The 26,934-nt window shown below is 39.4% G+C and overlaps 1 protein-coding gene across 3 annotated transcripts in view; it reads left to right on the forward strand.

Moving 5' to 3' along the window:
* Window positions 1-26,934, forward strand: part of NPHP1 (nephrocystin 1) — a 70,246-nt gene that overhangs the window by 37,940 nt on the left and 5,372 nt on the right. For all 3 annotated transcript variants that reach the window (XM_033175485.1, XM_033175484.1, XM_033175486.1), the window contains 7 exons: window positions 7,755-7,829; window positions 9,972-10,082; window positions 11,175-11,257; window positions 13,440-13,516; window positions 14,364-14,463; window positions 23,595-23,707; window positions 26,132-26,205. In XM_033175485.1, coding sequence (XP_033031376.1) covers window positions 7,755-7,829; window positions 9,972-10,082; window positions 11,175-11,257; window positions 13,440-13,516; window positions 14,364-14,463; window positions 23,595-23,707; window positions 26,132-26,205 — 633 coding nt within the window. The remainder of the gene's footprint in view (window positions 1-7,754; window positions 7,830-9,971; window positions 10,083-11,174; window positions 11,258-13,439; window positions 13,517-14,363; window positions 14,464-23,594; window positions 23,708-26,131; window positions 26,206-26,934) is intronic.

Consider the following 26,934-nt stretch of genomic DNA (forward strand, 5'->3'; position numbering starts at 1 on the left):
ACTAGATGCTTACATTAGAAAAGAATTCTCAAATCTACAGTCAAAGCTCCTTCCTGAGAAGACAGTGCTGCTTGAGCTGATAACAGTCAATGTGAGATTGAATGAGTTAATGTAAGGGAAGTTATCAGAATGATGTAATACATAGAAAGAACATAGTAGGTGCTTTCAAAGAGTGTCTGGATGAGAGGTGGTGATGTTAACTTAGAGAGGTAGAGGTGGAGATGAGAGATGTGGATAAAGAGATTTGGGAGTAAAAATCAACAGAGCTTGGTGATGGATTGGATATGCAGGAAAGAGGGGGAGTGAGATATAGGCATGATACCTAGTCTCTGACTTCTGCATCTGTATGGATGGTGGCAACATTCAATGAGATGGGGAACACTGGAAGAGGACCAGGTTTGGAGGAGTTGACATGAGCTTGGTTTTGCTCAGGCTGAGTATACTGCAAAGCCCCAGCATGAAGAAAGTGCCTTTATTTCATCTGAACTTGGGGTAAATAAATGAACTTATGTTATGATGGTGATCCACCCTCACTTCTATAATACTTTCTTCACAAAATCACTGCCACAAAGGAGCCAGTAGGTGTCCTCAGTGACCAAGAGCTGGATTGCTTTCTGTTTCATACATCTGGTTTGATACGTTTTCTTGTACCTCTCCGTGTTCTCTTATATAAGAACATAAAAAGGAATGGAATTTTATTTTGAATAATATATCAAAATAATGAAATTTACTTTATGAAAGAAATTTATGTGAGATTTCCAAATTGAGAGTTATGTAACATATTTAATAGCTGCACAGATACTCATGCTGCTTATGTAGGAGTGCTTCTAAATCTAAACCTAGTTATGAATAAAAAGCATTGGGCCGGGCGCGGTGGCTCACGCCTATAATCCCAGCACTTTGGGAGGCTGAGGCAGGCAGAGCACAAGGTCAAGAGATTGAGACCATCCTGGCCAACATTATGGAACCCCATCTCTACTGAAAATACAAAAATTAGCTGGACGTGGTGGTGTGTACCTGTAGTCCCGGCTACTTGGGAGGCTGAGGCAGGAGAATCACTTGCACCCAGGAGGCAGAGGTTACAGTGAGCCAAGATTGCACCACTGCACTCCAGCCTGGCGACAGAGTGAGACTCTGTGTCAAAAAAAAAAAAAAAAACCAAAAACCAAAACATGCATACACACACATACACACACACACACACACACACACACACAAAACCAAAGGCATTATTGCTAAAACTAACTAATGAGACACAACTTCCAGTAATGTTTGAGTCAGCTCCTCTTGGACCACCCCACCCAGAGATAGCAACTGTAAACTCTGGGCAAAATAAAAAGCAACTACCTGAAGGCACTGCAGAGCATTCAGAAGCAGGCAGACAGTGGAGAGGAGCCTCAAGTCTTTAGTCTACTGATTTATTTTTTCTCTTTGTTTTCTGTCTTTTTTGTTTGTCTCTTTTCTTTTTCCTATCTTTCTGTATTAGTTTGTTCTCGCACTGCTGATAAAGACGTACCTAAGACAGGGCAATTTACAAAAGAAAGATTTATTGGACTTACAGTTCCACATGGCTGAGGAGGTCTCACAGTCATGGCAGAAGGCGAAAGGCACATCTCACATGGCGGCAGACAAGAGAAGAGAGCTTGTGCAGGGAAAGCTCCCATTTTTAAAACCATCAGATCTCATGAGAGTCATTTATCATCATGAGAACAGTGCAAGAAAGACCTGCCCCCATGGTGGCATGTGCCTATAATCCCAGCTACTCAGGAGGCTGAGGCAGGAGAATTGCTTGAACCGGGACCCAGGAGGTGGAGGTTGCAGTGAGCCAAGATCACGTCACTACACTCCAGCCTGTGCTACAGGGCTACAGACCGAGACTCTGTCTCAAAAAAAAAAAAAAGAAAGGAAAGACCTGCCCCCATAATTCAGTCACCTCCTACTGGTTTCCTCCCATGACATGTGAGAATTGAGGGAGTTACAAGTCAAGATGAGATTTGAGTGGGGACACAGCCAAACCATATCATTGCTCCCCTGATCCCTCCCAAACCTCGTGTCCTCACATTTCAAAACCTATCATGCCTTCTCAACAGTCCCCCAAAGTCTTAACTCATTTCAGTATTAACTCAAAGTTCACAGTCCCAACATCTCATCTAAGACAAGGCAAGTCCGTTCTGCCTATGAGCCTGTGAAATCAAAAGCAAGCTAGTTACTTTCCAGATACAATGGAGGTACAGGCATTAGGTAAAATGCAGCCATTCCAAATGGGATAAACTGGCCAAAACAAAGGGGCAGCAGGCCCCATGCAAGTTCGAAATCCTGCCAGACAGTCAAATCTTAAAGCTCCAAAATGATCTCCTTTGACTCTATATCTCACGTCCAGGTCACACTGATGTAAGAGGTGGGTTCACATGGTCTTGGGCAGCTCAGCCCCTGTTGTTTTGCAGGGTATAACCCCACTCCTGGCTGCTTTCATGGACTGGCACTGAGTGTCTACGGCTTTTGCAGCAGCATGGTGCAAGCTGTCGGTGGCGCTACTGTTCTGGGGTCTGGAGGACAGTGGCCCTCTTCTCACAGCTCCACTAGGTGGTGCCCCAGTAGGGACTCTGTGTGAGGGGGCTCCAACACCACATTTTCCTTTCGCACTGCACTAGCAGAGGTTCTCCATGAGAGCCCCACCCCTGCAGCAAACTTATGCCTTGACATTCAGACATATCATACATCCTCTAGAAATCAAGGTGGAGGTTCCCAAACCTCAATTCTTAACTTCTGGGCACCTGAAGGCTCAACACCACGTGGAAGCTGCCAAGGGTTGGGGCTTGCACCCTCTGAAGCCACAGCCTGAGCTGTATCTTGGCCACTTTTAGTCACAGCTGGAGTGGCTGGGATGTAGGGCACCAAGTCCCTGGACTACACACAGCATGGGGACTCTGGGCCTGGCCCATGAAACCCTTTTTGCCTCCTAGGCCTCCTGGCCTGTGATGGGAGGGGCTACTGTGAAGACCTCTGACATCCTCTGGAGACATTTTTCACATTGTCTTGGGGAGTAACATTTGGCTCCTCGTTACCTATGCAAATTTCTGCAGCCAGCTTGAATTTCTCCTCAGAAAATGTGATTTTCTTTTCTATCGCATTGTCAGGCTGCAAACTTTCCAAACCTTTCTATGCTCCACTTCTCTTATGAAACTGAATGCTTTAACAGCACCCAAGTCATCTCTTGAGTGCTTTGCTGCTTAGAAATTTCTTCCAACAGATACCCGAAATCATCTCCCTCAAGTTCAAAGTTCTACAGATCTCTAGGGCAGGGGCAAAATGCCACCGGTCTCTTCACTAAAACATAACAAGAGTCACCTTTTCTCCAGTGCCCAACAAGTTCCTCATCTCCGTTGGAGACTACCTCAGCCTGGACCTTATTGTTCATATCACTATTAGCATTTTTGTCAAAAAGCCATTCAACAAGTCTCTAGGAGATTCCAAACTTTCCCACATTTTCCTGTCTTCTTCTGAGCCCTCCAAACTGTTCCAGCCTCTGCCTGTTACCCAGTTCCAAAGTTGCTTCCACATTTTTGGGTATCTTTTCACCAACACCCTACTCCTGGTACCAATTTACTGTATTAGTTCATTCTCATACTGCTGATAAAGACATACCCGAGTCTGGGCAATTTATAAAAGAAAGAGGTTTATTGGACTTACAGTTCCACGTATCTGAGGAAGCCTCACAATCATGGTGGAAGGTGAATGGCACATCTCATATGGTGGCAGACAAGAGAAGAGAGCTTGTGTAGGGAAAACTCCCGGTTTTAAAATCATCAGATCTTGTGAGAGTCATTCACTATCACGAGAACAGTGCAGGAAAGACCCATCCCCATAATTCAGTCACCCCCACTGAGTTCTCCCATGACATGTGAGAATTGTGGGAGTTACAATTCAAGATGAGATTTGGGTGGGGATACAGCCAAACCTATCACTTCCTGAGTGTTACTTGAGCTTTTTTTTTTTTTTTTTGAGACGGAGTTTTGCTTTTGTCACCCAGGCTGGAGTGCAATGGCGCAATCTCAGTTCACAGCAACCTCTGCCTCCTGGTTTAAGCACTTCTCCTGCCTCACCCTCTCTAGTCGCTGAGATTACAGGCACTTGCTACCACACGCAGCTAATTTTTTGTATTTTTAGTAGAGATGGGGTTTCACCATGTTGGCCAGGCTAGTCTTGAACTACTGACCTCAGGTAATCCACCTGCCTCGGCCTCCCAAAGTGCTGAGATTACAATTGTGAGCCGCCACACCTGCCCTACTTGAACATTTTTTCCAACTCCATTCTGAATTACCTGTAGTGTTGATGAGTGTATCTTTTTGGCTAGATTCCTTAGTGGTTGCTCTAGGTATTAATTTTATACATGCATAACTTACCGCAGTCTACTAGTGTTAGCATTCCAGTTGGAGTGATGTATAAACCTTACCTTCCTTTAGTTCTTTATCTTCCCTAGCTTGTAATATAGTTGTCTTAAATATTTCCTCTACATACATTGAGAATCATATCACATAGCACCAAACATAATTTGGAAAACCTAAAAGAAGATCCATAATATTTACCTATATTTTTACTATTTCCGTTGTTTATTCTTTCTTCCTGATGTTCTAAGAGTCTTCTTTTTATCATGTCCTATTTAGAGAATCTCTTTTAACCATTCTTTTAGGGCAGGTCTGCTGGTGACAGATTTTTAGACTTTATCTGAGGTTGTCCCTGTTTCCTCTTCATTCCAAAAGGATATTTTAATTAGATAGAGAATTCTGAGTTGACAGTTATTTTTGTTTGACACTTGAAAACTATTGTGTCATTTCTTTCTGTTCTCCGTGCCTTCTAATGAGAAATTCATCATCATTCAAATAGTTTTTTTTTTCCTGTTGGCTAACCTAAATGTTGTTTCTTACTGTTTTCAAGGTGTTTTCATTATGTTCAGTTTTCAGAAGTTTATGGTGTATCTGGCGTGAATTTCTTCGGTTTACCCTGCTTGGGGTTTGCTCAGCTTCTTCATTCTATAGGTTTATGTCTTTTACCAAATTTGGGGATTTTTTTTTAGCCATTATTTTCTCAAATACCTTTGCAACTCCACTTATTTCTTCCAGTGCCTTTTCCCTCTATCTAGTAGTGTTGTGGTTTTTATTAACAGTACCTCACTCGCCTCTCCCAACCCCAGTTCAGAACCAGATCTTGAAGTAGAGTTGAGAGTCCTTGATCTAAGATGATGTCAGGTATGTCACTGATCCATTAAAAGGCCCACTTGTTGACATGGTTCTGATCCTGGTATCATGGCTATGTCTTTGTCCTCCTACTTGCTTAGGCTCACTACTTTTTATGAGAAGGAGGGGCAACTTTTTTTTTTTTTTTAAACCCTACTGGCTTCCAGCAGCAGTAAAGCAATATCTATTTCTCTATTATGGAGTGAGTACCTTCAGCCTATATAACATACAAATCCAGCCCCTTGCTACCACCTGCTCCTTCTGGACTCAGAGCTCAGGAAACCTCTGGTTTTAGTCTCACCTTACTCTTCTATCTTCTATTTGTGGTCCATTGACATATTCATCTTACTTTTGGGTATTACTCTGTCTTTTTAACTATCACTGCTTCATTGCTTCATATATGGAGCAGAATGGCTATGTTGAAGCATAAACTGGTTGAGAAGTTCTTGTACATTCTTTAATAAAAAAAATAGAGACAAGGTTTCATGATGCTGCCCAAGCTGGTCCCAAACTCCTGAGCTCAAGCAATCTCCCTGCCGTAGCCTCTCAAGTAGTTAGACTACAGGCACGAGCCACTGCACCTAGCCCCTCTTGTGTTTTTAATGCAGTTTCCTGAACAAAATATCTCTAAATTATTTTGACTCTTCATTTCTTCATTATTTGGGTCTGGTTTTGTACAGAAAGCAGTGTGATTCTAAGCCAGTCATTCACCCTCTGTGGCTGCAGTTTTCTGAAATGCATAATGAGATGGTTGGACTAAGTCCTTTTTAGTTCTTAGAGTCAATATGTCAAGAAAGATAAAATTATCAAACAGAAGAAGTTACTTTTGATTCTGAACTTCAAAATTAGGATTCTCCCAATTGAAAAAATAAAAGCAGAGATAGTATAGGATTTCAATTTTGATTATAACAAAGGACTTCTTGGCCATTAGAAGTAGAAAACATTTCTTAAAAAATGAAGAAGAACCTTAGAATAAATAATATTCTGTCTTACAGTAATCACAAGGTAGTAATTACAAGGAGTTTGTATTCCAAGAGTCCGGGTGGTAAATATACATAATTTCAGAAAAAGTTTAAACAAATATATATTAGTAATTGAAGGAAGTGGGATTTTATTAATGTGGAAGACAATTCAGCTGCCCATAAAATACTCCTATATTCCCACTGCTGGGGATGTGGAATACAGTGAGTTGAATTTGACCTAATGTAACACATTTGGGATTATTTTAAATTATTATTTTAAAGCTTTGTTTTGGAAGTATTATACTAGAATATTTTCATCTAAAATAAAAATTATCTGTTATCCATTCCTTTGGAAGATGTCAATTTTGGCCATAGCATTTTAGCATTTGAATTCTTCATTCCATAAAGTTTTTGTTCCCATTGTGTTTCATTGTTTTATGTAAATTTTATGGTGAACTTCTTGCATAGAGCATTTTATAAGAGATTGAATTTCAAGAAAAATATAATTTATGGGCCTAGAGATCTTGAGAAAAAAATGTAACTGTATTGGAACTCTTAGGATTATCTGTCTTAGTGACAGAGTAAATGAACTGCCTATGAAATGCTTGTATGGGTCACGTTTTTTTTTTTTTTTTTCTTGAGATTGAATCTCACTCCATTGCCCAGGTGGAGTGCAGTGGTGTGGTACCAGCTCACTGCAACCTCCGTCTCCCAAGTTCCAGGGCTTCTTGAAGCCTCAGCCTCCCGAGTAGCTGGAATTACAGGTGCACACCACCATGCCCAGCTGATTTTTGTATTTTTAGTAGAGACAGGGTTTCATCGTGTTGGCCAGGCTGGTCTCAAACTCCCAAATTCATGTAATCCACCTGCCTCAACCTCCCAAAGTGCTGGGATTACAGTCATGAGCCACTGTGCTCAACCAGGTCACATCTTTTCTTTTAAAAGACCATTTTTTTTGCTGGGTGCGATGGCTAATGCCTATAATCCCAGCACTTTGGGAGGCCGAGGCAGGCAAATCACCTCAGGTCAGGAGTTCGAGACCATCCTGACCAACATGGTGAAACCCCGTCTCTACTAAAGCTACAAAAATTAGCTGGGCGTGGTGGCAGGGACCTGTAATCTCAACTACTTGGGAGGCTGAGGCAGGAGAATGGCTTGTACCTGGGAGGCGGAGGTTGCAGTGAGCCAAGATCATGCCACTGCATTCCAGCCTAGGCAACAGAGCGAGACTCCCTCTCTAAACAAGTAAATAAATAAGATAAATAAAAAGCCATTTTTACCCAAAATTTCAATTACTTTTCTGGTAAATCTATCTTAGATATTAAGGAATTCACTTAATATAATTTATTACTAGCATAGGAGTCCAACTCTGATTTCATTTATGTTATACCTGATATAAAAAGAAAAACATTACAGAATTGCATGAAGTAAAAAGTGAAAGTTCTCCCCTTGCCATCTTCCTCACTCAGTGTAGCCACTGTTAACTCTTTGGGACATGGAAGTGGTGATGTTTCAAAGAGCTTTTTACATGATTTCAAAAGGGAAAATCTCATTTCAGGTTCTGAGCAACATTCATACAGTCAGAGCCACATGGCAATCTAAAAAACCCCAAACATGGACCTTTTCTTCCCAGGTAAGTAATCTGCTGAATGAGTGGAGTGCATTTCAAAGTAGAACATATTCATATTTCTGTAAATAGCACAGAATATGTGGGGACAGATAAAAATCTTTATATTTGGTGTTCTTTGAGGACATTGATAAAAATTACTCATGTTTCTGACTCACCGATGTTATAATTCCTATGAATCATCCCATTCAATCAGTTTCAGGGTTCATTTTTAGAAAATTCTCGTTTGATGAAAAATGAAAACATAAAGATAACATTTAGGAAGTGGGGTGTTTTTCAAAGATGAAATCTTCCAACTGTGCTAATAAAAGCTGTGCTTTCTTCAGATAATGTCAGGGATGACGCCTAAGGGACTGCTACATTACACCCACATACTGTCAAGACTGGAATGGCGTTAGGTGGGTTTAAACCACTAAGTCAGCCTTGCATAGATGTAGGGAGGACAAAGATGTCTTCATGTTGTTTTTATAATATCAATTGTCTATATTTTATTTTACATACTTTCGTCTACCTCCAAGGTCTCATTAATTCAGTATTTACTTCCTTCCCACAGCTAACTCCCTTGTATAACTGCATCCTAAAAACCCTTAGTTACCTTCCCTCTTATTGCATCAAAAGATCTTAAGGCAAGATGGAGGTCCAATGAGAGGACTCAGGGTGTGGATGAGGCCAGCCACCTCAATTGTGTGCTGTGCCTGTCCACACTTGTTGAGAGCACACCTCCTAAAACTCCATCTTGATCTTCTTAGCACCCTTCCTCCAGTGAGAAGCACAGCTTCTCTTTTGGCACAGTACTTCACAATTCTGTCATTACATCTCTGTGTATGTTAAGTATTTAGGGTAGAATTTTTAAATATTTTTCCTGGAGTAGAAAGAAGAACTGTTGGGAGTATGTGTTATTCTGTTGAATGAAATTAAATATCTATTACATGCAAGCATTTTTTCCTAGGCATGTGGAAACATTTTCATGCCAGTGGAGTTCTTATTCCAGCAAAATTAGTGGGGGAAAATACATACATGAAGAAAAACAATACCATCTATTTTTGGAACCCTAACTGTGTGTAGGCCCTGTGCTAGGCTCTTATGTACATTACCTTATTTAATCAGAGTAGCCATGTGGGGTGAGTACTGTTGGTAACTACCACTCAGGCAGATTGTAATGGTTTTGGAGCTCCAGGTGCTTTGGAAGCACACAGGAGGGTAAAGTTAATTCTAGTCCTTTGGCTCAGGGAAAATTTTCTAGAAGAGAAACTAGATCTTGAAGGATGGATAGATTTTACAGGCAAGAAGGGAGGGATACGGTTGTCTGGGGAAAGGGAATTGAATGAGCAAAAGAGAAGAGAAATGAAAATTCAGAAGGCACACATCAGGAAAGTTGAGCAAATATGTGTAGTAAGTCTTGAATTTTTGTTCTGTTTACAAAGAACAGTGGTTGATATAAATATCTTATAATGTCTATAAACTATTATTTGTAACACCTCTGGAGACCTAGGCACAGTACTATTAGCCTCTACTCTAAGCAAAGGATAAGCGAGGTAAAGGTATTTTGCCTTTAAAAGAGAAGTTAAATTTTTAAAATTTATAATAATTGGCACAGATGAATTCAGTCCATCTGCTTTTTGTTTTCTTAAGACTTTTATTATAATGCAAAGGCATAAATTATTTACTAACAAATAGGGCTGAAACCCTGTGTTAAGCCGTTCTTGCATTGCTATAAAGAAATGCTTCAGGCTGGTTAATTTATAAAGAAAAGAGGTTTAATTGGCTTATGGTTCTGCAGACAGTACAGGAAGCATGGCGCAGGCATCTGCTCAGCTTCTAGGGAGGCCTCAGGAAGCTTCCAATCATGGCAGAAGGTGAAGGGGGAGCAGGCATCTCACGTGACAGTGCAAGAGCAAGAAGGAGGAAGGAGGTGCCACACACTTAAAAAAACTGATCTCCTGAGAACAAACTCACTATGGTGAGGACAGTACCAAACCATGAGGGATCTGCCCCCGTGACCCAGACACCTCCCACCAGACCTCACCTTCAACATTGTGATTACAATTCAACATGAAATGTGGTGAGGACATTTATTCAAACCATGTCAAACCCCCTTCCTCCCATTTTTTATTTTTATCAATAACTGTAATTTCTTTATCATTTCAGGTTAGTCGCATCTTGCCATGTTTGCTTGATGGTGATTGCTTTATCAGGTCCAATTCTGCATCTCCAGATATTGGAATATTATTTGAACTTGGAATTTCTTATATTCGCAATGTATGTCTGTTGAAAGATAAGGCTTTCTAATGTATCAGTTAAAAGGGAAGGTTAAAAAATGTGTCTGTTGACAAAGAAATCCTTGGGGTCTTTATGTATAATAGAATTTTAATCCCTTGAGGAATGAGAATGCTAGTGATTCTAATTTTATGTGTGCTGATTTGTTTTCATAGCATTTAAAATAAAAGAGTATTTATTCACATTTATAGCTTGAGTGAACTCCAGTGCTTTTAAAGAATAAAAATTCAAAAAGGATGGAACTTTGCAGAAAGTGATAAAAGATGCTCGCTGGCATCCCAGTCCCATGGTTCACCTCTGTCCTCCAGGAGCAGAGTATACTTAGCCTTGTAACTAAGGTTTCTAATTAAGGGACTTGGCAGAGTAGTGACTTTTATAAAGCGAACACCAGGAATTTGGGTTAACTTATGTCATATAAACTACTGAACCAGTGGGTACAGCTCTGTGCTAGCAATTAAATGTTTCCACATACTAATAATAGCTTGATAGGTATAGTATAGGTACTTGACCTCATGGTAACCCAGAGAGCATTATAGAGATGTTACATTAATGGTATTACACTGTCCACTCATTTGTTTAAGGCAAATTCATCTATATGTATTGTGGAGGGGGTAGGACTGGGGAAAGGAGCAGACCCCCCAAAGGAAGCCTTGGGGGCCTCTAGCAACTGACAGTGGGGGTAAAATTCCAAGCAGAAAAGCTCTTGAATGATTAATATCTGCATTCTGTCAGTGAAACAAAGGTTCATAATCCCATGTAGTACTGATGTGATTTGAGATCACTCCACAAAATGCTTATATCAGTCAAGAGACAGTGGCAACAGTTGCCACATCATTGGTTTAAGGGATTTTCGCGAGCAATTTTGACAAAATATGATTGTCACTTGATATACTGCCTTTAATATCTGACCTGCAGGCAAAATGGGACTCTACTATGTTTCATTTTGTTTTCTTATGAAGAACTTTTTAGTTCTAAAGGTGAATACTTATTTTGTTCCTTTAAAAGGACTTGGTATGTGCTTATAAATTTGACGAGTTCAGACCTTAAGTTTCATATACTTGTCTTATTTTCTAGTCAACTGGAGAAAGAGGAGAGTTAAGTTGTGGCTGGGTGTTTCTTAAACTTTTTGATGCCAGTGGAGTTCCTATTCCAGCAAAGTAAGTTGGCTATGTATTCCTAACGAATGAATACTTCTGTAACAATTCATTTTTTAGACTCTAGAGACCTCAGGTTTGTTCTGTGAGCATGCCAATCACTTTTGGGGAGAGAGCCTTTTATGTTGACTTTAGTGTTGTTTAGGCAGTGTATGGAAACAGCATGCACAATCTCATCCTCAGGAGGAAGAAATGACTCCTAGGGAAGAGGTAGTTTAAAAGACGGTTGCACTAGCTGTCTGCTGAGAATATTCTTTCAGTAATTTCCTATGGTATTAACACATTTCACCATGCTGAAAATAGAGCCTAGTTGTCTCCAAAAAGTGGGAAAGTTAAGTCCAGAGTCCAGAGGTCCTCTGTGAGTCTCTACCCTTCCTCTGTAGGTGGGACATTGAAATCATAGTGGCAACCACGGTAAATGATTTAAACTTTAAGATCAAAAGGCAGACTGGAAGCAAATACTGCAGTATGTACAGAATTAGAAGACCATTATCCCTAATATAAAAGGAACTCTCAAAAATGAATGAGAAAAAGATAATCCATATTTTAAAATGGAGGAAAAGAAAGATCTAAATCTAGGATATAAACAAATTCAAGAAGGGACACAAATGGGCAGGCAGTAGGATGGTGATTAAGATCCCAAATTTGGATTATAAAATTTTGGGCTCCAGTCCCAGCTCTACCCATGTAACTGTAGGTGGATTTCTTAACATCTCCAAGTCTGAATTTCACCCATCTTTAATCTGGAAGACTGTAATAATTCCTACTCCAAAGGCTTGTTGTGAGGATTAATTTAGATAATGCTCCTTATGTGGCCTCATTGCCATTGGGAAGAGGTAGTAGTCTTGACTCTACAAGTCCTTTGACATCATCCTAGAGGGTGCATTACCCGGGGTGCCAGGTTTCTCGTGATTGTTATTTGCTTTTTTGTTTTTGTCTTTTAATATGCTCAGGGTTTTTAGTTGTGCTTAGTGGAAGAAATAAGGAATTGTTTATCTATTCCATCTTTCTGAAAGTGAAGTCACAGCTATTTTTTTAAATGAGGTAGAGCTCTGTGTATTAATATAGACACATTTTCAGTGTATTAGTATGTGGAAAAAGTTGCAGAATATTTTGAATACTGCAACTCCACTTTTGTTCATTAAAAACTATTTGTGGGCCAGGTGAGGTAACTCACAATGATTACAATCTCAGCACTTTGGGAGGTCTTGGCGGGAGGATCACCTGAGCCTAGGAGTTAGAGACCAGCCTGGACAACATGGTGAGACCCTGTCTCTACAAAAATAAAAAAATTAGCCAAGCATGGTGGCACACGCCTGTAATCCCAGCTCCTAATCCCTCAGGAGGCTGAGGTAGGAGGATTACTTGAGTCCAAGAGGTTGAGACTGCAGTGAGCAGTTTTCATGCCACTGCACTCTAGCGTGGGTGACAGAGCGAGATTCTGCCTCAAAAAAAGCAAAAACAAAACAAAGCAAAACTGTTCCCAGAAGTTACCTCTGAGGAGCAGAATTGAGAAGATGGTGCAGTACAATTAAAGGGCTCTTTTACCTTCTTTCTACACTTAGTATGTGACTTCAAAAGAAAAGCATGTAGTATGTTTTGAAGCATGTGTTAGTTTTGAAATTCACCGTGTTTATACATTTGTTTGCATTTTCATAGAAAAAGATAGGGCAGGAGATTAACCAAACTAGAGAAGAAGGCATGGGGAGGGATTTTTTCACTTTTCACTTATCATTTCTCTGCCATTCAAACTTTTTATAACAACATACATAGTGCTTTTATATTTTAAAAGTAATATAAGTTCATAATGGCCTCATTTCAAATAATGATTCAACACATTTGAAAAATACATTAAAAAACGATCACTTGTCATTAACATAAGTCATTAAGGTCTGAACACTTTAATGACTTGAATTAATTTTTCTCATTTTCAAGGAAAAATGTATTTTCTACAGTGCATAGTTAGGAAAGATAATTTTCTGCAGCTTATAATGAGGAAGAAAGACTGTTTATTAACCCAGATAGTACCTCATGGAGGGATCAACAGTTATTCTTTTCATTTACCAATGAGGCATAAATGAAATGTCTGTGAGTATATTAGTGCTAAAAAATATTTAACTACAGACTCCAGTGTTTTCTAAATGTCCACAGCTTCTATCTGTCATTGTATATTATTCTTTTATAGAACTTATGTGCTTTTCTTGAATGGTGGTACTCCTTATGAAAAAGGTGTTGACGTGGACCCTTCAGTATCCAGAAGAGGTATGGCTCTCATGTGTTGTCTTCCTTTCCTTAAAGAGTAAACAAATAGAAGCATCCGAGAGGTAGCTACGTTCTAATAAGCATAGCATTTTTTACTTAGATTCACTCTTTTAAAAATATGTCATTTCGTATAAAAATTTTAATCATTTTTAAGTACTTATTTTCTTGGTAACACGTATGAGACTCTAAGAAATCATGAAGAATGAAATCATGAAGAATGAGAACTAATGCATTAGTTCGTTTTCACTGACCACTGAACTGATACTTGTGACTAATACAGAGATTGGCTATCGCTAGGTCAAAGGATGCAGACATTTGAAACACTAATAGGCATGCCAAATTGCCCTCTAGAAATATTGAGCATCTTTTACTATGTTCATTAACCAGGCACTGTGCTAGATAATGGGAGAATGAAGAGCAAGAACGATAGGGTCATTGCCTCATGGGGCTCAGAGCCTGGCAGATTTGGAATTCCATTTCCACGCCTCAGTCACCCCTCTACTTGTTTGGTGATTCAGGACACGCCACCTCCGCTGCCCTCACAATGCTATTCCTGCCTTCTTGGAACAGAAAGGAGTTTGGGGTCTGGGATGCAGTTGGTTCTACCTGGAGTCAGATAGGCTGTTTTCCTTTGTAACCTGGCAGCAGTAATGCTGTAACTCATCTGGTTTAGCAATCCTGTGCCCGGAGGGAGGCCTCGCAGCTCATTTAGGGTAGATGGGTGGCTCTTGCCTTTCATTCGATTCAGCACTACTGGGTGGTATATTTTCATGAAATACTTACTTTATTATACTCACTGTCTCAAGTACTTAAAGTTTCATGAGTTATTTTTGATTTTTCTTAAAAGCACATGGCAGTGTTTTCTACCAGATGATGGCAATGAGAAGGCAGCCTCAACTTCTACTGAAACTGAGATCCTTGAACAGAAGATCCAGAAATGTACTAAGGTTAGTACCTGCTTTTACCTGTGCAGTGAATTTGGGATCATTCAGCACTTGGAGACCATCTCTGCTTTTGGCTTCTCCTCCTATTTAGTCATCTGTTGTTATAATAGTTTTGTCCTCTTCAGTTCTCCAAAGGTCAGAAGGGAAATGGGTAACAAAGCTGAAATTAGCTTACTCTTCTATTTACTAGTTAGCTCTTCTAACCAAATCTGTCATTTCAGCTAACTAGTAAATAGAAGACTTGACTAAATGGGGCTTACCAATTTAGTCTACCTTCAGGGATTCTACCTCTCAGGGAACTTTTTTTAATGTCAAGTTTATTGAGATATAATTTACATGCAGCAAAATTTACTCTGTTTAGTTTATAGTTCTTTGTGTTTTGACAAATGTATACTGTCCTGTGATTACCACTGCAGTCAAGATAGAGAACTTTCCCTCACTCTAAAAAGTTATCTCATGCACCTTTGTAGTCAGCTCTGTAGCCCCAGCCTCAGGCAGTCACACCTATTTTCTTTCCCAACAGTTTTGCTTTGTCCAGAATGTCATGCAAATGGAATCATAACACTCGGGAGCCTTTTGAGTCTGGCTTCTTTCACTTAGCCTAGTGCATTTGAGACTTACCCATGCCATTGCATGTGCCAGTAGTTTGTTCCTTTTTGTTCTAAATAGTACAGACTGTCCCTGACTTACTCAAGATTTTTCAACTTTACCATGGTGCAAAAGCAAAACCCATTCAGTAGACACTATATTTCAGTACAGATTCAATGAATTACATGAGATATTTATACTTTATTACAAAATAGGCTTTGTATTAGATGATTTTGCCCAACTGTAGGTTAATGTGTTATGAGCATGTTTAAGGTAGGCCTATCTAAGCTCTGATGTTCAATAGGCTAGTTGTAGGCTGGGCATGGTGGCTCACACCTATAATTGCAGCATTTTGGGAGGCCGAGATGGTAGAATCGCTTGAGGCCAGGAATTCAAGACCAGCCTGGGCAACATGGCAAGACCCCATCTGTACCAAAAAAAAAAAAAAAAAAAATTAGCTGGGTATGGTGATGCACACCTGTAGTCCCAGCTACTTGGGAGGTTTAGGTAGGAGGATTGCTCGAGCCCAAGAGGTTGAGGCTGCAGTGAGCTGTGATGGTGCCACTGCACCCCAGCCTGGATGACAGAGTGAGACCCTGACTCAAAAAAAAAAAAAAAAAGAAAAGGCTAGGTGTATTAATTGCATTTTCAACTTACGATATCATTTTCAACTTACGATATTTTCAATTTATGATGGGTTTCTAGGGACATAACCCACCATAAGTTGAGGAGCATCTGAATTCCCTTTGATATACTACAACGTGTTTATTCATTCACAAGTTGGTGGGCATTTGGGTTGTTTCTAGGTTTGGGCAATTATAAATAAAGCTGTTTTAAACATCTGTATACAGATTTTCTGCATGTGGATATATGTCTTCATCTGTCATGCGTATAAATGCCTAGGAGTGAGATTACTGGGACGTATGAAGTTTAACTTTATAAGAAGCTACCAAACTGTTTTCAAAATGGCTGTACCACTTTGCACTCTCATTAGCAATGTATGAGAGTTCCAGTTACTCCATGTTCTTGACAGCACTTGATATGATCAGTTTTTCTGTTTTGGCCATTCTAATAAATGAGAGTAGTGGTTTCTCATGGTGTTTTAAATTTACATTTTTCCTCGGGGAGTTTGTAAACTAATAAAATCTCAGATCTATCAGTTTCTCACTCAGTACCCTCCTAGACTAATCATTTAACATCTCTGTCAGGGTCTTAATGTCTATATCTTTAAAATGGACATAATAATACCAACCCCATAAAGCTGTAATGAGGTTTAATGGAAAGAAAACATATAAAACACTTAGCCAGTATTTACAGTGTGTGGCACATAGTAACTAACACAATAGTGTTAGCTATAATTATTTACTACTATAATTGTCTTATATATATAGATACATGTAAATATAAAGCCAGGTAGATGGTGCTATATCATAAAATTTGTTCAAATGAAGATGTGTAGCTGGTAAAATCAGGACATTTGAAATCACCTTTGAAGGACTGGGAAGATGCAGAGGAAAGGAGCTCCACAGAGGAGGCACGAGGACAAGAGGGGGAAGGAAGAGCATGGCATGGGACAGAGACTGTTGCAGTTGAACTGTCCCACCATGACCTGCCCTTTGCTCACAGATTATTAAGAAGTAGGGAAGTCAGTGACGACTTGGCATGCTCCTCTGAATGGTTTTTCTCATTCCAGATCATAGTCTTAGCTTAAATATCCCTTGTTCTTACCACTACTACTGAAATTTATTTTATAATTATAGTGTTAACAGTTCAATCTTTCAATAGCCATTAATAATGTGCTTGTGGGTAGTATTTACTCTCTTAGCTTTTTTCCCCCTTGGATGTTCATAGAGCCTGTAAATCCTCTTTTTTGGCCAGTCTTTCCTTGGAAAATTGTGATTTTTCAAGATTAGAAAGAAAGCAGCACAGTAGTAGTCTTTGTGAAAGAAAAGCCAAATCTTGTTTGGCCCCATTCTTCCTGCATCTTTGGCCTCCCCACTACTCATCTTGTTAATAAGCTTCCAAGAGTCCGGAAGCACTCCCATGCATGTCTTTCAGGTACAGCTCTTAATAGTGTTTCTTTGGCCTCAAATACTGGTTTTCAGATACTTTGTATGACCTCAAGATCAAGTTGAACTGTGTGGTGCAGAAGTTAGCAAGGCAGCCCCTTCTTCTTAAGCAGTGAATGCTCTTCTGTGTGCTGGGTTCCTAAAGGCCCTGTGTCCTTGTCCTCCATACCTCAGGACTGCGTCATCTGTTTCATTACAGCACAGAATAGGCACCCGAAAAATGTTTGTGAAATAATTTCAAAGCAGAGCTCTCCCTGCTAGTGTAAAAGTATACTCTTCAGGACCTCTGCACAGCCTCCACCTGTCTCTGGCCTCCCTCTGCCTCATCTTGGTGTGTGCTCTTCCACAGAGAGACTTGAGTGCTGGCTTGAAATTGCCTCTCCACTTTGCATGACCCCAAAATATATACTCCTGGGAATTTCAAATGTGAGTTGGGACACACTGCTGGTGCAACTCCAGGGTGGCTTGCACAGAAACCAGCTCAGGGACAGTGAAACCAGAGGACAGTGAAACCCGACTTGGTTTCATAGTCGGGGGGCGGGGTGGGGCTGTGCTGTGGGTTCAAGGTAAGAGGCTAGGCACCAGCCTGTGCCCTTGTGGACATCACTGAGCCTGAGCACCCTGGAGGTGGAGACTGAGGCAGGACTGATCCATTTCAGCATCCTCTCTTCCCCTGACCCGAAACCTTCAGTGGATGGGAGAACAAGACAGGTAATGACACCAATAGTCCTTCTCCTCCTCTCCTTCAAAGGCACACCCTACCTCCATCTTCACCCTTCCTTCTTTACAAACTTCACCTTTGTTTATGCAAACTTTGCTGCTCAAAGGAGAAAGGGCAAGGGCTCTTTCCATGATGTCAAAGGACATAAGACAATGGTGGCAAGGCCAAGGGCAGAAAACCTAGTTAGAGTTTGCATTAGTGCCCATTTTTACCCAGTGCCCTTGCTGTTTGTCTTTACGCTGCCCTCTTTGACTCAGCCAGCAGTCCTACCCATGTGTATCTTTTGGATATCAGGAATCCTGTGAAAATGTGAATTATTCAGTGTAGACCAATGGCACCAGAGTCCTGCTCACGGGTCTTGGCAGCCTTGTTTTGTGGAGTCAGTTGTGATCATGGTGACCTCGTCAACATAAGAAAAAGAGAGCAGGCCGGGCGCGGTGGCTCAAGCCTGTAATCCCAGCACTTTGGGAGGCCGAGACGGGTGGATCACGAGGTCAGGAGATCGAGACCATCCTGGCTAACATGGTGAAACCCCGTCTCTACTAAAAAAATACAAAAAATTAGCCGGGCGATGTGGCGGGCGCCTGTAGTCCCAGCTACTCGGGAGGCTGAGGCGAGAGAATGGCATAAACCCGGGAGGCGGAGCTTGCAGTGAGCTGAGATCCGGCCACTGCACTCCAGCCTGGGCGACAGAGCGAGACTCCATCTCAAAAAAAAAAAAAAAAAAAAAAAAAGAAAAAGAGAGCAAATAGATGCTTCAGTTTCACCAAGATTTGTCTTTTGGAGCTGTTTTTTGAAAGGGCTGAACTGATGTGATTTGAACAAAGGCATGTGTATAAACCCCTGAGGAGGGAAAGCCCTGAATTTGACTTCAGATTTCCAGTGCATGAGTTCTGAATATCAAGAAACCCTGATCTGTAGAAGTAGGTTGCGTGTGTGTGTGTGTGTGTGTGTGTAAATTTGCTATAAATTCATTATCCTTTTTTTTTGACGAATTCCATCTTTTTTTCTCTTTTGCTTTCCTTATATTGTTGCTAAAAATAAATAAGGTAATAATGTTAGTTGCTTGAATGCTTGAGGCCCATTCATTGTGTTCATTGAAATTTGCCACCAGAATTTGCTGGTCTACATGTGAATTCAGGGGGAAGGATATTTTTACTTACTTAATTCAGCTAACCTTTAGCAGCCCAGAACTTTCTAGTCATCTTAAATTTGGGAAAATCAGATGCTTTTTCTAAAGAAAATCTAATAAAGGGCAAGCAGCGTTGCTTCGTGTTGTGAGAAGGTGCCAGAAGGAAAGGAGTGCCCACACTGGGTGGACCAATGCCTGCCAGGCAAAGCAGGCAGGTCTACGAGAAAAGGAGAGGGCCAAGCAGAAGGAAGGAAGTTCCCACCCCTTTCCCTGGCAAAACCATGGCTGTTCTTCATCGTGAGCCCTGAGCTGGGCATGCAGCTGAATCACTGTGCGGTGGGACCGTGGACCAACGGGCAGAGCATGAACATGTTGTTCATGAACTAAGGTTGTTCTGTTCCCTGCTCATGAACATGTCCATGGTCCTAGAACAACCCAGAATCACAGCCTGATCCCTGAGAAAGCATGTGGTGACACTGAGGCAGCTGAAATGGTCCCCTGCTTCCAGTCTTTAAAATGTAGGTCAAATGTATACAGGATCAGAACGTAGCCGGGATGGAAGAAGACAGTTTCTGACTTTATGTATCAAATGCTGTATATCAATATAACTGTGCTAAGAGAACCTGTATTATATTTTTAGATGTTTCTAGAAATTCAGGATTTAAAGAGTGGTCAAGGATACCTCTTTAATTCCAGGAAACTTAATTACTCGTGGAATCCATTGCTCTTACCTCAGAACAGTGGTCACATTCATTCTGTTCTCTTCCAGCAGGCTGGAAGACTGAATATTACCTCTGTGATGATTTTCCCTTCTAAAAATATAATCTTAGGAATTAAGATAAAGGATTAGTTTACAAAAAGATCTCTTTTTAAATCTTCGGTGGTTTTTCTCAGCCCAAAGACATCTTCCTTTTTGATAGAAGACAACGTATCATTTGTAAGATTTCTGAGATTTTCTATATGGTCCTACTTCGTGCTTAATGACAGAGTTTATATATTTCTAAAAATAGTATTAGAAATACATATTAGAATGATCTAAGATATTTTCTTGAGTCCTTTCAAAGGTTAAATCTTGTGCATGATATATTCCCAGTATTTACTATATGTCATGTGTAAGGGTCTTAAAGAACTCACTTTTCATGTTTCCAGATTATTTTGAAATCTGAATATTGAAATTTTTTATATTTTTAAATTTCTGACGATTTTTTTGATGCTATTGTAAATTGTTTCCTTAGTTTCCTTTTCAAATTGTTCATTGTTAGTGTAGAGAAGTACAACGATTTTTACATGTTGATTTTGTATTCTGCAACTTTGCTAGTCATTATTCTGAAGGTATATTTCATGGAATATTTAGGGTTTTCTAGATATATTCTACATATTTCCACATCATTTTGTCTGCAAACAAAGATACTTTTCTTTTTTTAGAAAAATATTTCCATTACTATGTTGAGTAAAAGGGGCAGGAGCAGGATCCTTGTCTTGTTCCTTATCTTAGAGGAAAAGTTTTCAGTGTTTCACCATTGAGTATGATGTTAGCTGTTGGCTTTTCATATATGGCCTTTATTATGTTGCAGTAGTTTCTTTCTATTCCTAGTTTGTTGAGTGTTTTTATCATGGAAGGGTGTCGAATTTTATGCTTTTTCAGCATCAATTGAGAAAATAATGTGGGTTTTTCCACTTAATTCTGTTAATGTAGTATATTATGTTGATTGATTTTTGAATGTTGAGCCATCCTTGCATTTCATTAATAAATTTGACTTAGTCATGGTGTACAAGCTTTTTAATGTGCTGTTGAATTCACTTCACTACTATTTTGTTGAGGATTTTGCATCAATATTTGGGAATATTGGCCTGTAGTTTCTTGTTTTGTTTTTTCTTGTAGTATTATTGGCTTTTTTACCAGTGTAATTCTGACCTCATAATGAGTTTGATAGTGTTTATTCCTCTTCAGTTGTTTGGAAAATTTTGAGGAAAATTGGTGTTAATTCTTCTTTAAAGGTTTGGTAGAATTTTCCGGTGAAGCCATGTGATGCTGGGCTTTTCTTTATCAGGAGGTTTTTTTTATTACTGATTCAATCTCCTTACTTATTATTGAGATTTTCTCTTTCTTTGTGATTCAGCCTTATTAGGTTGTGTGTTTCTAGAAATTTGCCTGTTTCATTTAGGTTATCCAGCTTGTTGGCATGCAACTGTTTATAGTACTCTCTTACACATTTTTTATTCCTATAAAATCAATAGTAATATCTCCTCTTTCATTTCTGATTTTAGTTGTCTTTCTTCCTTAGTCATTCTCAGTAAAGATTTCTCAATTTTGTTCATCGTTTCTAAGAACAGACTCTTGCGTTCGTTGATTTTCTCTATTGTTTTTCTATTCTTTGTCTGTCTCTGACCTAATCTTTATTATTTCTTTCCTTCTGCTAGTTTTATTCTTCTGGTTCCTTAGGGCATAAAGTTAGGTTGGTGACTTGAGCTCTTCCTTCTTTTTTAATGTAAGTATTTATATCTATAACTTTCCCTCTTAGGACTGTTTTCACTGTATCTTATGTTTTGATATGTTGAGTTTTCATTTCATTTCTCAAGAAATTTTCTAGTTTCTCTTGAGATTTCTTCTTTGAACCATTGGTTGTTTGAGTGTGTTTAATTTCCACGTATTTATGTGTTTTCCAGTTTTCCTTCTGCTTTTGATTTCTAGTTTCATTTCATTATGATTGAAAAAAGATACTTTGTATGATTTCAATCTTTTTAAATTTATTAAGACTTACTTTGTGACTCAACATATGGTCTTTCCTGGAGAATTATCTCATGTGCACTTGAGAAAAATATGTATTCTGCTGTTTCTGGGTAGAGGGTTTTGTAAATGTCGGCTAGATCCAATTAGTCTACAGTGTAATTGATTTTCTGTTTCATTGTTCTATACCTTATCAAAAGTAGGATATTGAAATTTTCTCTATTATTATAGATCTGTGTATTGCTCCCTTCAATTCTGTCAGTGTTTGCTTCATATATTTAGGAGCACTGATGTTTGCAGCATATATGTTTATAATTGTTGTATATTGTGAATTGACTGTTTTATGATTGTACAATATCTTTCTTTGTCTCTTGTAACTTTTTTGGGGGCTTGGAGTCTATTTTGTCTCATAGTAGTATGGCTAAACATGTTCTCTTTTGGTTGCTATTTACATGAAATATTTTTTTTCTGTTCTTTCACTTTCTACCCATGAGTGTCCTAAGTCTAAAGTGAGTCTCTTATAGACAGCATATAATTAAATCTTGCTTTTTTAGTGCATCCTGCCAATCTATATCTTTTGATTGAGGAGTCTAATTTATTTACATTTAAAGTGATTACTAGTAGAGAAGGACTTACTTTTGCCATTTTATTACTCATTTCCTTCTTATCTTATAGCTTTTTTTGTTCTTAATTTCCTCCCTCACTGATTTCCTTTGTGTTTGATTTTTCATAGTGACAAATTTTGATTCCCTTTTACTTTCCATTGGAAAATATTCTATAGTTATTTTCTTTGTGGTTACCATGGTATTACATATAACATCCTAAAGTTATAACAATCTATTTTAAACTAATACCAACTTAACTTGATATTACATATAACATCCTAAGGTTATAGCAATCTATTTTAAACTGATACCAATTTAACTTCAATATTGAATTATTTTCTGTTTTTTAGCCCTTGCTATATACCAGACACTACATTAAGCACTCTATACTTACTTCATTTGTTGTTGTTGTTGTTGTTTTGTTTTGAGACAGAGTCTTGCTGTGTCACCCAGGCTGGAGTGCAGTGGCACAATCTCGACTCACAGCAACTTCCACCTCCCAGGTTCAGGGGATTCTTCTGCCTTAGTCTCTGAGTAGCTGGGATTACAGGTGCCCACCACCACACCTGGCTAATTTTTGTATTTTCAGCAGAGATGTGGTTTCACCATGTTGGCCAGGCTGGTCTCAAACTCCTGACCTCAAGTGATTCACCCGTCTCGGCCTCCCAAAGTGTTAGGATTACAGGTGTGAGCCACCATGCCCAGCCCACACTTACTTCATTTTAATCCCTTTAGTAACCTTCTGAAATGCAAGTATTACTATTGGTATCCAATAAATGAGGAAACCAAAGCACAAGCAGATTAATTAATTTAAAGTCACATAGCTAAGAAGTGACAAAGTCAGGACTTATTCCAGGTCTGTCACACCCTGCCATGTTCCACCCAGTACTGTGAACAGCCTGAATTTGTATTTCTTCTGCATTCACCAAATCAGGCATGGCAGCCACATGCCCTTGTTTAAGCTTGTAACTGACTAGTCCCCTTCTTTCCAAAACATATAATTAGTGGCTTCCCTTTTTTATTTGACATTTAACATCAGTATATATATGCTAACATGGAAGCACAAAAATGGCAACACAGAGTTGAGACTTGAAAGTGTAAACAAATAAAAAAACTTATCTGAAATATAATGTGGCCTGCTTGTAGTAGAAATTTTTCTTTAAATAGTTAAAAATGTGTTCCAGTAATGAAGCAAAAATTGGGATTGTTTATTAAAGTAATATACATCAAAACATTATAGGTTGGATTGTAGGGGATTGTCTAATGAATACATTTTTTTCTTCTTTAATAGTCTGCTGCCAGAAACATTAATTGGAAGTATGTGTTCTGTTCACTTGTTGATATTTTATCGACAAATTCTTGGAGATGTGCTCCTGAAAGACAGGATGAGCTTGCAAAGTACTGGTAAGTGGGCTTTGCCATTTCCTTTTGTGCAGTAATACTTCATACTCTGAGTAAATGTAACCTGTACCATCTTGTATCTTCTGTTTCTGATTGTGACTTTTGGAATAAAATATTTAGAACAGCATTGATGTTAATACGTTACTTATGGGACATCCTCGGATCCAAAGCATTGAGCTTTGTGAATTCAACACATATTCAGTTCTTTCAAACATATCCATTTTCACATTTCAAATTCTAGAGTTTTGAGATTCCGAGTCAAATATAGGCATATTTTCCTTTAATGTCTCTGAGTAATCTGTTTTTTCCCATGTGTTTGGTGTGCACATCATCATTTTGAAGAGAAACCAAACTCAACCAAAATAGCTGGTCCTTAGTGCATGAAGTGTAAGTATCAAATGGATTAGTTTAAATTGGTGAATCCAGATACGGAGTATTTGGGTGTCCTATGTACTGTCTTTATTCTTGAAACTTTTTTGTACGTTTGAAATTTTTACCAAGTAAAATGTTAAAAAATAATTTTAAAAATCAATGAGTTGCCATACATGATTGAACCTACAAAGAGAAATGCGTGTGTTATAATAATTGCCTCCAAAAAGAAAAACGGTTTAATTTTATTGGCTCTTCTTTCAATTAAGTAAATCAGTAACCAGATATGTACCAAGTACTTGGTATGTGCCAGATATTATGCTAGGCCCAGTGGTGAATGAAACAGGCATAGGCGTCCCAGACCTCAAACACATAATTACATGAATAATCCATTCTACCTTTTTCAAGTAAGTGCTGTGAAGGAAAATATGCAACGAGAGCATGCACTGGGAAGACTTGATTAATGTGTAGGGCAAGGAAAGGCTTCTTTGAGTGAGTAATATTTAACAAAAGATGTGAGAGAGGAATTAGACCTATGAGGGAAGTGTGTAGGGAAGGATTCTTTATGGGTAGAGTGGCCAGCATGTCTGAAGACCCAAGGAAAGAAGACATGCATGTGTTGGAGGGCTTGAAATTGAGGCAGGCCAGTATGGATGGAGCAGAGTGAGTGAGAGGCTTAGCACTTGTGGACAAATAACATTCATAGGTAGAAGTCCTCTCCCAGGGACTTATCACCTGGATATATAGGTAGAAGTGGAACTCAAAGGCAGAGAAGCACAGAAAGTTCCCAAGGAATCATTATAACTCTAAGGGGGAGGACAGGTAAGCCTTTTAATCACCATTGCCTTTGAATTCATTTTGATGACTCTTGAGAAACTTCATGAATGATATGACTTCTTAAAGAGGATAAGGCTTGTTAGTTTTCCCAATAGGTAAGAAGTTTACTCAGAATTGTTGACTTCGTTTGAATTTAATCATTAGAATAAAATATCCTAATAGTATCTAAAGAATGAATTTTTCTCTACTGAGGACACCAGATTATAGAATACCTTGCCCTTGCCATTTCAAAAGTGTCTGCTCTGGTTTCAATGTGTCCCATCTAAGATTCGTATATTACCAGTGTAACATATGAAAAGTGGGGCCTTTGAGTGGTGATTAGGCCATGAGGGCTGTTGTCATATAAATGGGATTAGAGACTCTTACAGAAGAGCTTGACAAGGGAATTTGTCTCACTTACCGTTTTGCCTTCAGCCACATGATGACACAGTGTTCCTCCCCTCTGGAGGATGTTGTAAGATGCCCCTTACCGGACACTAAATGCCATTACCTTGATCTTGGATTTCCCAGCCTCCAGAACTTTGAGAAGTAATTTTCCTTTGTTTCTGTTACCCAGTCTCAGGTATTCCACTACAGCAGTGCAAACAGACTAAGACATGTCTTTCCTGGTGTGCTTCTTTGCACAGAATTTTCATGTGCCATTATCTACTGTGAAATGTCAATATTCTCCCCTGCTGTGTTTGGTCATATGGCCAGAATCCTCAATTCTTAATTCTTCCAGTTTCACCTACTACTGTTTGCCGGCTCCAGACACAAGTTTGGGTCCTTCCCTGAGCCCTGGTGGACTGGAATCAGACCTGAGCAGCAGTCCCTCTGCGTCCTTTCCCCCAATGCTTCCTGGTTTCTGCTCAGTCTCCCAAGAGCAGGGCTACCTCTAAGGGGAAGGAAGATTCCTTTTACCATGCCACAGCCATAAGGAAGAAAGAGAAGTTGAAGAAAAACACAGAACAAAATTTTCTAGTCTTACTCTGTTCAGAGCCTCCTTGCCCTCCCTCTAAAAGCTCCATTAATTTGATACAGGAACTCACCAGGATATGGGTATAGGGGCAAATGATGGTTGAAGGGACAGCTTTGAGCTCTCATGGAAGTCAAAGTGTGTAGAATGTGTTATCAAGAAATCATTTGGCACAATCGTTTTCATCTGCATATTTTTGTGTCTATTGCAATAAAATCCATTGAGTGAAGTTTGCATAAAATTCTTTCTGTTGTTTTGCATTTCAGATTTAATTAGCCATCCCATGCTGGCCACCTTCCCCATGCTCTTGGAGCAGCCTGACGTGATGGATGCCCTCAGGGTGGGTCGCATGCATTGCAGTGGAAACCTGCTGGCTTATGGAAGCAGTTACACACTCTGTGTTAATGAGTTCTATCATCTGGTCTAGGCCCTTTTTTTGTTACTAGGATGATGTCTCCCAATCCCTGTCCATTGTCTAGTTAACTCAGTCCTCATCTTTCCCATCTTAGCATGAATTCCCAAGGGCTGCCTTCCCTGACCCAGGTAGCAGATGGAGTGCCTGCTATGTACACGATTGTAATCTTATGCCCATTTTTTCCTTGACTGATTGTGTCCCAAGAGCAAAAATCCAAAATGGTCTGTAAGATAAATCAATTGAATTTCCAGGGGAGAATCAGGGCATGCACATCAACTTTAATTTAATTCCATGTGTGCTGTTGCTGTCTGAAATAACTGCTGGGTGTTAAATCACATGAAATCTCTAATTTTCATCCATTTTTGGCCTCTCTAAGTGGCAGTTTCATATGGTTTAGCCTAATACATCAGGGTCAATAAGTAGAAGAGCTGTATGCATGCAAGGCAGATAACAGGTAACATCACAAGTGCCATGGGGGAGGTATAACCCAGGACCTTGAAGATTTAAAGAAGGCAGCAAAGAAGGATCCAAATTACGTTTCATTAGAGAGGTCCTGAATGAGAGAACCTAATAAAGGCCAGGGCCAAGAGGATTTTGACCTGCTGAGATGGGGGTGAAGACATTGCAGGTGGAAGGGTTAGCATGAGCAGATAT

This window comes from Trachypithecus francoisi, unplaced genomic scaffold, assembly GCF_009764315.1.
Source record: "Trachypithecus francoisi isolate TF-2019V2 unplaced genomic scaffold, Tfra_2.0 Lachesis_group17, whole genome shotgun sequence".
Classification (NCBI taxonomy): Eukaryota; Metazoa; Chordata; class Mammalia; order Primates; family Cercopithecidae; genus Trachypithecus; species Trachypithecus francoisi.